Source organism: Tubulanus polymorphus, chromosome 11 (genome assembly GCF_964204645.1).
Source record: "Tubulanus polymorphus chromosome 11, tnTubPoly1.2, whole genome shotgun sequence".
NCBI classification, from domain to species: Eukaryota; Metazoa; Nemertea; class Palaeonemertea; order Tubulaniformes; family Tubulanidae; genus Tubulanus; species Tubulanus polymorphus.
In genome coordinates, this window is record NC_134035.1 from 11,801,609 (window position 1) to 11,816,287 (window position 14,679).

The 14,679-nt window shown below is 38.6% G+C and overlaps 3 protein-coding genes across 3 annotated transcripts in view; all 3 read left to right on the plus strand.

The window, feature by feature from the left end:
* LOC141912438 (fibrocystin-L-like) overlaps positions 1 to 4,938 on the plus strand; it is a 40,229-nt gene extending 35,291 nt beyond the window's left edge. Inside the window, exons 58-62 of the mRNA XM_074803639.1 lie at positions 733 to 1,141; positions 1,284 to 1,456; positions 2,267 to 2,387; positions 2,683 to 3,124; positions 3,369 to 4,938. Coding sequence (XP_074659740.1) covers positions 733 to 1,141; positions 1,284 to 1,456; positions 2,267 to 2,387; positions 2,683 to 3,124; positions 3,369 to 3,483 — 1,260 coding nt within the window. The 3' untranslated portion in view covers positions 3,484 to 4,938. The remainder of the gene's footprint in view (positions 1 to 732; positions 1,142 to 1,283; positions 1,457 to 2,266; positions 2,388 to 2,682; positions 3,125 to 3,368) is intronic.
* Positions 4,939 to 7,440: 2,502 nt separating this feature from the next.
* LOC141913116 (uncharacterized) lies at positions 7,441 to 12,233 on the plus strand. Its single transcript, XM_074804571.1, has 6 exons — positions 7,441 to 7,597; positions 8,058 to 8,160; positions 9,950 to 10,093; positions 10,274 to 10,416; positions 10,721 to 11,111; positions 11,701 to 12,233. Exons 2-6 carry the CDS (start codon positions 8,085 to 8,087, stop codon positions 11,919 to 11,921), a joined length of 975 nt encoding a protein of 324 aa, XP_074660672.1. The 5' UTR covers positions 7,441 to 7,597; positions 8,058 to 8,084; the 3' UTR covers positions 11,922 to 12,233.
* A 127-nt stretch (positions 12,234 to 12,360) lies between these two features.
* On the plus strand, positions 12,361 to 14,664 carry LOC141913117 (equistatin-like). The gene is made up of 4 exons (XM_074804573.1): positions 12,361 to 12,514; positions 12,632 to 12,758; positions 13,009 to 13,088; positions 13,431 to 14,664. Exons 1-4 carry the CDS (start codon positions 12,445 to 12,447, stop codon positions 13,670 to 13,672), a joined length of 519 nt encoding a protein of 172 aa, XP_074660674.1. The 5' UTR covers positions 12,361 to 12,444; the 3' UTR covers positions 13,673 to 14,664.
* The last annotated feature ends 15 nt before the right edge of the window (positions 14,665 to 14,679 follow it).

The window sequence follows — 14,679 nt, forward strand, 5'->3', positions numbered from 1 at the left end:
AAGTTCATGCCTAATTTGCACAATGTCTCCACCCAAGTAAAATCTTGAATCCTATAGCCGTATGTGACGTTTGCCAAAAATGAAATAATAATAATAATAATAATAATAATAATAATAATAATAATAATAATAATAATAATAATAATAATAATAATAATAATAATAATAATAATAATAATAAAGGATCTTATATAGCGCTAAATCCAGCGAAGCTGCTCAAAGCGCTTTACAAATTATAAAACGCCTCCTTAAAAAGGAAGTATTTTAGCTGCTTCCTGAATTGATCTAATGAAGTGATAGCACGAAGGCTAAGCGGAAGCTGGTTCCACAATTTTGGGGCGCTGTTGGAAAATGCCCGACTACCTGTAGATTGACTATGAAACAAAGGGACAACTAGCAGAAACTGATTGGCTGATCGAAGTAGATGAACTCCACCTCGCTGAACATGATGTCATAGATAAACTATTCCCATTATTTGCTGAAACCAAAGATATGTCAAAGTATCGTTTTGTGTAGAAGAAATCGTAACTTTAAGTGTTGAAAAACCTTCAAAATCAATCTTGGAGATCTAGTCACAATGGTCCCAACGACATACTCGCTTTGAATAAAAAACTAACGTTCGAGACAAATACAGTGTAGTAATCTGAAGGTTAATTAACTAAATTCATTTACGAACTTTCGCTACTAGTGAATATTAGCTTCATCGGAGGAATCCGTTTCTCTTCATTTTAGGAGACGAACGGCTTGGTTGCCAGACTGCATATGTGCACAGCGGAATGTTTCATGAGCTCGAATGAATCGGAAACTATCGACACGACCGTCCCGATAAACACGACGACCGACAACACGTTTACATTCGAGACGAGTCTTTCGAAACACGCTAAATATTTCCTGCTCGTTTCGCTCGTCTACTACGACACCAATCAGACGCTACAAACCGAAAAGTTGACCGTGATAAAGGCGCAACCGTCCAACTATAAGAAACCTCAAGTTACGACAAAGAAGTTCTGCCAGATTACTTTCGCCGCCGATTTCCAGAAAGTCGTCGGTAGTAGGGCTATGTACTGTGGCGTTGCTGTTTGGAATCTCTTCCAGCCGGATTACCCTCTGGTTTTATTTACAAATACGAAATGTGAGGCGGGTAAGTTTTTGAATATTCTCTTGAAGTCGTATTCGTACGGATTAACCTCTCTGTTTCATAATCATTTAAGTGGCTATTTTGTGATGTCTAGTCTAAGTCCAGTGGCTTGAGAGGTTGCTACGAATGACATTTACACTTTCAGGAAGTATCGTCGCTTCTTTCCTCTTGGAAGGAAACATGATCGACGTTGAACGAACTTTGAAGAAAATCTACGAACAAATGACGGCTAAGGGAATTTTCCTACAGTTGCCACCGAATACTGCACTAGCTGATAAGACACTGTTTGTCGACGGTGTTCGCTACGGCGTAGAGAAGGTATGATATTCATTTCTCCTTGGTTCATTAGAACGCAAAAAAAATTCTGGTAAAAAAGGTTTTTTTTACATAATTTTGGAGGCGACCAAGGAGCCAGCCTCAAATGAATTTAATGTGAAAAAAGCTTATATCATACTAATTTCAATATTCTAATATACGGATTTAGAGGTTCACACCAGACTGAACTATTGTAATTTCGAGTTTAAGCATTATATGAATTCCAATCATATCTAGACGTTAATAATGTTTAAAGGTATATTCTTACACCGCAATTAATCCTCTATATTTTAGTATTTAATCGATGTTTCTCTTTCCCAAATATCATAAATCGATACAAAGGGGATTCAAATCATCGATCATTGTATAGTCAATCTAGGGTTTAAATCCTGGTGGTGGCACTTCTGGTCGAAAGCTCTTTTCTGGCCTTTCCGACTTGATCGGGGAAAAGAAAGATCCCGTGAACTTGTCAATGATGCCCTCTTCTCAAACCTTTCTCCCTAATCGAGAAAAAGAAACCTAAAAGAAAATCCTAAAAGAATCCTAAAACTACCCTCTTCTATAACTTTTTACCCTTTAATCGGTGAAACGCGAATCTCGAAACCTACTTAAAATGCCCCAAGATATGCTCCGTGGGTCCGCCCAGAGATGAAAAGATGGCGGTTCAATTCAAGACTGGAATAGTTGACCCATGGACGTATAAACTAGATTATTAGATCTAGTTTATACGTCCATGGTTGACCTAATCAATTTGTCGTATCCCCTCTCCGGTGCATCGCATCTGATTTGCATCATCTTATATTGTATTGATAGGTGACTAAAGAAAGAAAGGATGTCATCCTCATAGTCGCCATCGCTGTTCCCGTATCGATAATGATCTTAGTCGTTCTTATAATCGTTGTCGTGTACATGAAGTGTTGTCGCAGTCGTAAAGGTTTGTTTGTATATTGTCATTTCCTATTCTCACTTTAAAGTTATTTTATAACGTTATCTCGCTCGATTCAAAACATGTCTCGAATGACCAGACATTGCATCACATCGATATTCGTTTGTTTTTTTTTTTTTTTACTGATCGGGAGGATTTCCAAAAATAATCAGCTGGTTGAACTAAAAATCAGCTGGTTGAACTAAAGCGAATTGTCACCAGATCGGTTGAAAGTGAAAACCGTTGAAAAGACAATTGACTCCGGACTTAAAAACATTCTCAATCTTTGCTTTGTCAACTTCAGGAGAATTTGAAAAAGAAAAAGAACCCATTCCCGATCCGACATTATTCAGTTATCTGAGGAGAGGCTCGTCGGCTGTACAACCAATCGAACGGATACTGGAAGAAAAGGAGGACGACCAACCGGACACGATGTATTTCAAATATTTGAGAAAGGCCTCGATGGCGTCTCAACCAGTTGTAGCGCCCAACAAACGCGAACCCGAGCTACAAACATCGTGGTGGACGACCGATTCGGCAAACGCCAAGAAACGCGCGGAAATACGCCGCCAAAGTCTACTGGCGAATACGGCTACCGCGTGGTCGACGCCCGGCGGTTACCAATCCCCGTGGAAGTGGTCGACTGGCCACGGCAAGCGAGCGCCGAACAGCGGCACGACCACGCCTACACGTCTGTCATCTGGGAGACTTTCCGTTTCGTCGATTTCGTTCGACGGAGAATTACGGTCAGAACCACTTCTTTTATGGTTGATTGTAGTTTAGTTTAGTTTGATTTTAGACTCGGTATCTTTCATTGAAATCTAAATATCTAATCGGAGGAAAATAAGCAATAACGTGAATCGTCAGCTTTGTTGCCGTTCGAAGAAGTTTTTGACGATTAATGACAAAGCTCCGATGGATATAAAAATGTCTGATAACCCTCACGGTTTATAAAGATGATTTTGATTAATACGCTTTGTCTGTTTGCAGGTCGGATGGTCGTGTAAACCGCAGTCGCCAGGGGTCGCTATTACCGGTAACTCCAGAGACAGGAAGTGTGGATGATGCACCTATGCCCGGTACACCTGATTTGCCTAAGTACTAGTGCAATGAATTTTGACTTACTTTCCTTACAAACGAACAAGAATAACAATTTCCTGTAATCATAAAATGTTGGACGACAGAAATTATGGCCCTATACTTAATATTTCGGTATACATAACACACTACGTATTAATAGCGCAGGCGCGGCCAAAATTCGGTTCCAGGTTGTGGAATTAGTGCTCGTTCAATGATATGCTTCACATTCGCTTTTTTAGTATTTCAAAAACTATCAATATTCATCAACAACGATCTAGAAATATATGACTCAGATTATGTGACTATTTACTAATTACCAACATATAAACACCATTTGATAATTAACACTTTAGTTAATCGAAATGAGTTCATCTGTCTGTATTTAATCACAACAATGTTATATGTTGAACGTTGAAGATACATATTTTTCTATCGCTATAAATCAATTCTTCGGTTCAGGGAACATCGTCCCCACGCCCCCTAGCGTTAACTTGAAGGTATCGCAGCACCAGCGATAGGATTGTAATGGACACTAGGGGTAAAGGATGTGTTGGTGTTCGACAAGGATCCGCACTGGTTCAAGAGAGGCTTCAGGAAACCCATACAGATAACGATCCACCACCCTACCCTAAATCGAGACGGTAGTCGATGCCAGTCGCTCCCTCTTTGGGACAATTCACTAGATGCACGCGCATATATCTTTCCATATATCGAGTCCTATTGGCTGCTTACAGTGTGCAGGCAACACTACAAAGGCCGCGGCCCCGTCATGAGGTTAAATGAAAAAGGGTTAGTCTTGGGAAACCAAGATCCAAGCGACGTAAAGGCAAACAAACAAACCTATTGTTCTGATGGCTTTGCAATAGACAGTTCTGAGTGAGTTTTTTTATTTGTGTGTATTTTTAACGGTCAACATCAAACTACATTCGAAATAATTACTTATTCGTTATGCATTAACATCTATATATAAAGATGAATGCTATACTTGTGTGAGATCTAACCAACTATTATCGATTTTCACGATACTACACGTATTTACTAGTTTCTAAAATCATTGCTTTTTCGACAAATCGCGTGCAAAGTTCGATGCATTGTTTAATTCTCAAAAGACAAAATGGCTACCAAACTTTTCCATGATTCCTAACGATCCCGCGTCCTAGGTCCCATCGTATGATTTACGACATGTATTCATTCACGCCTAAATGGTGCTATTTCAGCAGTGTCTGACGTGTGGATATGAATGTCGAGTAATTACTCGAAATGGCGCTACAAAAATGTTAAGCAATTCGTTTTGTAAACATTTATTTATTACCTGTTGTTCTTGTTAAAATCCGTTTATCAATTTGTGTTCTTGCAGTTTAAATCTTTTTCTAGTTTCGCTTTATATTTTTGTTGACACGTCGTGAATACTTTTAGAAAATGTATTATAACCATGTTTGTATACATCCATATTTATCTCTAATAAATTATAGCAAATATAAAGTCAGCGAATTATTTGTTGGTTTCTGTAACAATTGGACGCGACGGAATTCCTCAACGGCGCTGAATTTTCACATCATCATCGGTAACATGAATATTTGGAGAGATAGTTTTCTGAAATGTCCATTATAGGGCTCCGTTCACTTAGACGTCCCCTGCCTCGTAAAACCGTGCCTCTTCGGGTCATCTTTCGAGTCTCTTATTTTCGCTTCGACTGCAGACCTATCCGATCAGTGAACCCTTTTATGCGCAAATTTACAACGATCTTATCTCGAATCTGTTCCGTTTGGAAAATTGATGAATATAGTTTTTCGTTGCTCGTTTCGATATTCGTACGAAACGTGTCATTTAGATTGTTCACGTTTCTTTTTCGCGTACTTCTCGTCGTGTTTCTTGTCGCTCTTTATCTCAGACGATAGCCTCACTTTCACTCGACGCCCGTTAAGCCACCTGCGAAACAAAAATGATCCGATGAAATATGTCACGATGCAAAGAAATAACTTCGTTGAATATTTAGCAGATACATAATCCGCAGTCTGCGCTGACCCCACGGACAATCGGCACTATAGTAGCTTCGATGATTGAAATTGAATACACAAATTGATTAACACGACCGTTTTTACTACTTAAGAAATATATCTTAGACATCATCCTTCACACTGTCGAGAATTCCCACTACAATACAATGGTGAATTACTTATTCTATTCATAAAGCTGTGTTCTAACCCGCAATGGCGGGTATTCGCCCCAGCTTCAATGAGGGCAATGCACTAAACCTCGCCTAACTCGGGCAAACTGCGAACCGGCAAAATTGGTCCGAGTGAACGGTCGAAAAATACGTTACGAAATCATAAAATGATTTTGCTGTTGTCCTTAACGAAGATAACAGCGTAAGGTTATAACTTTAAAAAATGGTTTGATACATACCTTCCGTTTAGCGCTTTCGACGCCTGTTCCGCTTCTTCCTCGCTGGAAAACTCGACGAATGCAAATCCCGACGGACGCCGTGATATCCAGATATTACTAACCGTACCGTGCGGACAACATAAATCAGCTATTTCCTGTAAGTGATACGGTATGCAAAGAGATCTTAATAATCAGAATAAGATGGGCCCGTTTACATAGAATAACGTAAAGTTTTTGAGTCATTAGCGCAATACTGATGCATAGTAAAGCCTATACTTAGATGATAATTACTTATTACACGAACAAAATTCATTTATCCATAATGAAATCATTGATACCACCGTTAGAGCGTGATAGTAATGCTATCAGCCGCTCCAGACAACTTGTTTGATTAACAGATGTGTTTTAGGGTTAAATTTTGAATTTATCGATTTGAAAGCCCGAAAATGTATTTGAAGCTACAATGATGTCTGAAGACGTTCAGCGCCGAGGTTTGAGGACATTGAATTCACCGTGATGACAAACGTAACGGGTACCTCGTAGCAACTTAAAAATCTGATCTGTATAAATCAATATACCTGTTTTATAGCGCCCATACCGAGATCGCCGATATAGATTCTGCAACTGATATTCCACGGTATCAAACGACGTTTCTCCGAAGCCATCACACACTGCTGATCGATGCGTCGAACAATTACCTTTCAATTAAGCCAATTAAAAGAAGTCCTGATAACTTTTCAGATCATCAGACACCACAGAACAGATTTAACCTAATGAAACATTGCTAACTGCCATGCCCTATCTACTTGCTACAGATGGTAACATCTGTGACGAGTTTGCCCAGCTGTATTCGTTTGGTCACTGCGCGCGTTAATGTGTTATAGATATTTGTAAAGTGCGACAGAATGCGCCAGAATTTGAGGGTAAATAATTCTTTTGTCAAAGCTCAGAAATCGGAACTAGTTGTGTGTGAATAACAACCAGTCTCTCAAAATCAACGTCAAAAGTTCAATATCGACGTCAAGCAGAAATTCTATTTGAATCACACTTTCGAGGATTAGAATTTTTAGACGTATCACACGTATCATTTAGATGTGTTCAGGCAGTCTGTTTATTTTATTTGTGTATATTCAAAAATATATTCGTCATTTAATATTCGTCATTTATTCAGTACTATTTGTACTATAAGTAAAATACAAAAAACGGCCATTGGACCGGTAGAAATCGCCACTACGGTCACTAAGGGAATAAAATGCCATTTCTTTGGGTTTTTATTGAAACAATGTAAACTGTTTACGCCCTTGGGACATTCTATGCGTATTCCCTCCCATGTATGCCAAATTTGACTGTAAGTGCCGCGGCTAAAGAAGATTAGGTGACAAACGCGACCTTCAATATTAGTGTGATGAACGATTAGAAACGGTTGTAGTCGCGGAACATCTGCAAAATGCTCTTATCATCATCAGTAATGAGCAGACTGCGGTCGATTACCACAAATCCACCAGTAGACGCAAACCGAGCGAAATCCACTATTTCATGCACACGTATATATATATTCTTTATACTTGAACATTTTTCCCCGCGCATGGATGTAATAGCAATGGGTATATATATGAATGAAGAGAAACCACTCGCCACAAACATATGCTATTGATATTAAGCAGGTGACTAAACATAACATCACGAATACTGGAAAGGCTTTGACTTAATCATAATTTGGCCCTGCTGCATAGGACCTGCTGTGTGCATTTATGGTAAGTGTGACATTCCGATGATCAAATCGTTCCTCGAAAGTATGAAAGTCGACATTATTTTATTCTTGTCGTTCGAGATCAGTCCAATGCAGGGATGTTTCCGATATCCAAAAATCTGGCGTGTTCTTCAAAGCGATGCGTTGAGCTGGATACTGCTGTGATATTGTTTATCGAGTCGCAGTTGCAAATTTGATAGATTCTATATTCGCGATAGTTCCACTCGTGGTATTCACGGAGGTTTTGAGTGCCTCCAGTAGAAACAAAATCGCGATATAACTTCGATTCAGACGCCGCTTTGAATATCGTAGACTCTGATTGTAAATCCCCGTAAAAGCCTACGTGATATCACACGAAATATGAAATCAAATTACTGTCGACTGAAAAAATCGAATTTCGAATAATCATTTCTATCTAATTCTATTATCGTTAAGCGCGTCGACTGTTTTTGTTTTTGTTATAGTAATCGCCGCAGCGCTCTCAAACACTGATGGGAAGTCTCTTGTTATTCCCAATTCCGATTCTTCTTCTACTCGCCATAGCGACACCGACGTTGCAACTTGAAGGTAGATATTTTGTTTCTTTTTTACATTTACGCAAAACTTCGATTTAAGCAAAAAAAATCTGTAAATTCGACCGCCGATCACACAACTGTGTACTTCGATTTCCGATTTGCAGGTGTGGTGGGTTTGTAAGGGACACTCAATCAAAAAAAAAATTAAACGGAATTTACCGACCAAATAGATAACAGGGACAATCCCTATTTTAAGTTAAAAAAAGTTCATACCAGTCTATAAAACTAGGCCCACAATCATTGTTTTCTGTTCCTAATGATTTCGGTTACCGTCGTGATGTGATAAAAAGACGCTTGAATTGTATACGTGTATTTCTCTACTACTGTGTCGGTCAATTATTGATTGTTCGAATAAGGAAGTTAGTTTTATCTCTGAAATTATACCATTTCATATTTTTATTTCTGCAGCAAAACCAATTAAACCCCACTTAGTTTAAACGACTTGTTCATATATAAACTATACCGATCCTATTATATCAATTCAGTCGATTATTATTCCAATAATTAATCGTCTATCATCCGAAGGTTTTCAATCGTGACAATGGGTTCTATTGTAACGATTAACGCGTTTATGGTCGGAAAATACAACGAGTCGCTCTGTAAACAGTTGAATATGCCGTTATCGCTGGCAAATCCCCGGGTATCGATATATAGACGTATTCACAATAGTCATGGGATATACGCGGATAATGAGAATATTATTCATTGTAATATAAATGAATAGGAGTGTCTTATGTATTTAATAATACCAACAGTATTGAGATCTGGCAGCCATGTACCTTTTCTGCGTGTGACTGTACGCCATATCAGTGCGTCAAACACGATAAGTGATTTACATGGCAGACGTCAACTTTGTAAATCTCCTCGTTTATCATCTCTTGATGTTATGTTTGGGAAGACAAGTCTGGCCCGTATTTTGTGACATTTTGCGATTCCATATAGAATGTGCTCATTTTTCATATTTCCCAACCAAATCCCTATAACGGTGCATGCTATAGATCCCATCTACAAAGGAGCGGTGTCTCAAATTTAACATATGATATGTACCATTACATTGATTAGTTTTTAAACCAGCTCTGAAAACGATTTTTACTAATATCCTATCAGTAAATGATATATTGATGAATTGGAACAGATGGAAATTGGCTTTCATTAATTCAATAACGTTATAGAGTCGCATCGCAGACTGAACACAACTGCAGACTATGATTTACGTATTGTGTCTTTTGTTTAAAAAAGAAAAATAAAATCCCTGAAGAACGGAAGAGTTGAAATTTGAATGAGGTTTTAAGCTTTAGAAAAATAATTTCAAGAAAGTTTTCAAACGTCTCAACGACTACCAAAGACTACACACGATTACACGAAGACGATTTGGCCCGCGCCAAATTGGTGGCATGTATCAGATTTGGCCCTTACCTAATTAGAGAGCGTGCCCACGAGCAAACCACTCACTCGATTTGGCCCGGGCAAAAGCCGCCCGTGTGATCGCGGCTTAAGTCTATTCGTCAGGACCCAGTTCCACAGTTGTGAGTTAGAGTTAATAATAATATATGCCTTATATAGCGCTAAATGCAGCGAGGCTGCGCTTTACATTTTCGGTATTATTACCCCGGCCAATTTTATACTCTAACATGTATCAGTCATCTCTCCCTGGGGAGAAGTAACACCGAGCTGCTAACAAGAGCTCAGGGTTAACTGAGTTAACTCTCTGAGTCAAATCTAAACTCAGAACTGTGGAACTGGGCTCTGAAGTTTTTAAACTGTTTTACTCATCGTTACAGGATGTCTTTACGATATAGTGTTTCTAATTGATCGCAGCGTTAACGTCGTCCGTGAAAACAAACTGGACACGGTAATCACCGGTCTGCAGGATGTCATCCACATCTTACCGCTCGGTACTAAAATAACCGTTCTTTACTACGCCGGTACGTGTGAATAATCAGGAAAATATCAAATTTAAAAATAATAATCATAATATTGATTTTGACGCGGTGCGGGTGAGCAGTGTAAATAAATATATCAGAGTTAGACCTGAAATACACGCGAATAGAGCGAATTTATTGATTCAAGGGTGCAATACATTTGAAAATCATTTTCACTGACAGGTGACGTTACTCTGAAAGCCAAGCCTACAGTGTTGAACAGCGAAAAACAGCGCCGTCTGCTCATCAACGAGCTTAGAAATAGTAGTGACGTTAAACATGACCTTCCTGACGTTATCAAGGCGCTACAACAAACGAGACTCAAGGTCAATATGCCCAACTTTCCCGATAACTACTTCATGTACTAGTTCACAGATTTAGTTGGTCTTTCCCGATAACTACTTCATGTACTAGTTCACAGATTCAGTTGTCCTTGTTTGACAACTACATGCGCTTGTTATGTAGAGTTACAATATAGAAGTAGAGTTTTAGAGGAGTTATGGTATCTAATCAATAAACGAGACTATACTGGATAGGCATAATATAGGATTTCGATTATGTATCCGTGGGTTTATGAAATCGTAATTACATTGGGAATAAAATCATATGGGTTTGATACGTTTTTTTCAGTATTTCAAGGAGGTACGCAAAGACGCCAAGCCTTTTCTCGTATTGATTACTGTCGGTAAGCTGTTAAATGAAACCGTCATCGGTCGAAATGTTTCGGAGGTCAATTCTGAAAAATCTGAAGGAGATGCACAGAACAACAACACGAATGTAGCAAAATCTGAAGAAAGAACACAAAACAACACGGAGAATGTTCTAGAAAAACGAGCAGCCGGTCATTCCGATTCACCAAACAGAAACACGACGAGTTCCAACGCGACGACGACGGCGGCGACCACCGCCAAAACAAACTCAACTAAAAAGGCTTCGGTAGCGAAATCAAAACGAATCGATATCGCTATACGGAAAGAAGTCAGCGAATATAACGAGGCTCACATACCGAGAGCTGTTATTGGTGAGAACTGATTGGTAAAATCTACATATTGATTTACTTCTGATGGGTGAAGGCATTCTTTAGGCATTTCCTATCAATTTTTGTTACCTGATATATCTTTTTTCATATTATTCGCAGTAAAACAACACTAAATAGGATTGCGTAGAAATTAATGGGGTACCGGCACACACCAGACGGCGCAACAATGCATAGTAATAGATAGTGAAAATTTGTTGTTTAGTTTGATTTGAACTAGATTTTTAGGCTAGATATATTTTAGATATATATATATATATATATATATATATATATATATATATATATATATATATATATATATATATATATATATATATATATATATATATATATATATATATTGGCGCCCCCATTCCAATGAGTGTATTTACTGAAAAAAGATCTGCCGCTGAGAAAAGTTGATTCATATTCAATTGAAATGTAAAAGAAATTCATGCGCGGTAACCGGGTAACCACTAGCGAACCTGGCGGATCCTCGCCTGCCATAAGTGGAATCCTCGATTGCCACAGTAGCAGTGCCGGTACCCCATTTGTTCCGGTGACGTTGGATTTTGCTCGTATTTCGTTCCAGGTATCGCTAAAGATAGCGAGAAGAAAAAGCTCGACGCCAGCATACAGTCGATTTGCGATACGGCTAAATCTGACGACGAGAACACGAAAACGGAAACGTATTGCGTCGTGTCGGAACGATTCAGCCCGGCCGAACTGACGAAAACTGGAAATCTCGGCAAATGTATCTCCAACGCTTTGGCTGAAGTTCAGAAAAACGTGACGAATACCACGAATCAGTAGCTCAGAACGAATTAATAATAATATTGTTTTGAGTTTAAGAAGAGTAAAAGACGGTGTTTTCTTCTTTGATATCTAAACTTCGAGCCAACTGTAGCGGCTTTTGACAGACATCCCGGGTATTTTTTTGTGACATTAATAGACCAATTGTCCTATCAGTATCACGATTAATCATGAATAATTATCGCTATTCATTAGTTACGGGAAAGATGGACTTTTGACTTAGACTTGAATACATGGAAATTGATGATCCGCAATAATTTTCATCTTTAGTCCTCATTTTTAGCGGAAATTGTATTACCACGTAAAATTCAATGCAGGAAGATAATCCTTCACCGCCAGATGACAATATTTAACCTCCAACCAATTCGAATACCGCGATTCACCGAAGCCCGCATAAAACACTGCGGTCTGAATGGTCATATCCGAGGATGTTCGAAGAAGGAAGTAAATACGGGTGATATCGTATAAAAAAGCCCGTTACCGAGAGATATCCCTTATTTGACGGTGTATTAGTATCACTGTAATGATGAGGTTGATAGTAGCAGCAGTTTTTGCGCTCGTTGTACTGACTGCATCATGCGGTTCAAGTAAAGGTAAGCGATTTTAAGTTTATCGCAACACTAAGGATAGAGGTTTATTGAAATTCTTCTATTAATGTAGATGAAATCTAATATTTCAACTTATTCTTATTCCCTACCTCGTATTTACAGTGCAGAAAAGCTGCATTGAATCTCGTAGAGGGGGTCTGGAGGCAACTCGTCGAGGTATGATGGGCGCTTTCGTTCCGAAATGTGACGCAGATGGATCTTTTTCAGCCGTTCAGCGCAGGGGATCCGCGTGAGTATATTCTAATACTTTTCCACATCGGAATCAAAATTTTACAAGTTATTTTCTAGTAAGGACCAACGATTTTTCTATCATCTACGAAAAATATCCCCATTATCTTTAAAATCATATTGACACTGACCGAATATGTGAGTCGGTCGAATTTCACTGTGTCTCACTTACTTTACATATTGAATAAGATTTGTATACTTCACATATACCATTGACGCATTAATCGAATGCATTTTTTGTTTATTTACAGATATTTCTGTGTGAGTCGGGAAGGTGAAACGATTCCCGGATACGGCGCACCAATTCATTTACACGCTGGAATGAACTGCAGTAGGTATCGCTTGAATGCGTATTGAAACCCATAAACTCGAGGCTCGTAGCGTGAAGAATTTGTGGATGAGTTCGTTTTTAATTTGGTCGGAACTGAATTGGGTACATTTCAATAATTCAATGCTCAGATATGGCCGCTTATAAAGGGTTTTCGTTGCTATGGTTTGAATAAATGCAAATATCAAATATATACATTTATAGTACACGTATCATGTTGTCATACTACGTGTCAACTGTCGAGTTATGCGGAACTACTTTTTTCCGGGGGTCCCTTCGAGCCGATGATACGGTCTTATAAAGGTGCACTCTGTGAAATCGATCTCATTTTATATTCATTGCCAGGATGTGCTCGGGACCAATTCCAGTGGCGTAAGAAGAAACTGCTCGGTTTGACGTTTCGGTGTTTGAAGAATGGTAATTACGCGCCGGTCCAGTGTCGCGGATCCGTCTGCTACTGCGTCGACCCCCGAGGACGCAAGTCGGAGATCGAAGTGAGCATCGGACACATCAGACAACTCGTCTGTCCGTACGCCGTTGAAGACGATGTTTACGAAGAGTTCGAAGAGGAATTTCCAATTTTCTAAGCATAGCGCGTATCTTGTATAAAATAAATAACGTAACATGTGTTTATTGCCATAAAAGTTATTTTGCCGATAAAATATTATGCTGTTTCTCCCGCTTGTGCTAGGATAATGAGGACACTGTAAAACAAATACGAAATCGTGGATCGTGAAATGTATGTATGCGTTACTCGGATGTTTTAATTTAGAAATAATAACCTCGTAATTCTATGTACCTGTCATCGTAAAGCTTCTTAAAAATTATGCAAATGAAATAAAACAACCACAAACTTGTTTCGCTGTTTGGCGTAGACTTTCAAAACAAGATTAGCTATAGTCTCGTCGTTCCAAAATGATGTGCAGCATTGAGGATGAATATGTATCCGTCTTTGAATGGTACAAGTTTCTTTCAAATATAATAAAAATTTCTGAATCTAATCGAATGTACCGTTATTTTTACGTTATGATATTATATTTGTTTGTTTGTTTGTTTGTTTTCCTGTTCTCATTCGACTGGGGCGTGCATTGCTTACTTTCAGCTACTGCCCACATTTCAATTTATACTACTAAAGATAGGCCTACTTTTTGAATAAATTGTAACGACCACTCAGATGGATTGATGTTTATTTCTATCTAATTCTCTGATGATTATCTAATTCGTTCATTTATCGAATGATTCGGTTTTTTTTTAACCTAAAGCCGCCAATTTTTTCCGTGTGCCAAGGACAAATTAAAGACTATTGAATATTTTAAGTAACATCCTATCACCTCCGATAAGCTTACTGTTGACGTAATTCTGTATGCCGTATATAATACAATAGACTATTTTTACCACTTCTGTCTATCACAAATCTATCACAAATCAGTAGTCTTAATTGATGTCACGCAGTACTAGCGTGTATTATGTAACGTGTTATATTTCACCGATCACAGTTTCACGGGTGATCAACCATGTATATTATTGTGTATATAAACCTTTTTCCTGCAATAAAGTGGGGTTCAGTTTTTCGTTTGTACCTAGCTGTGTTGGA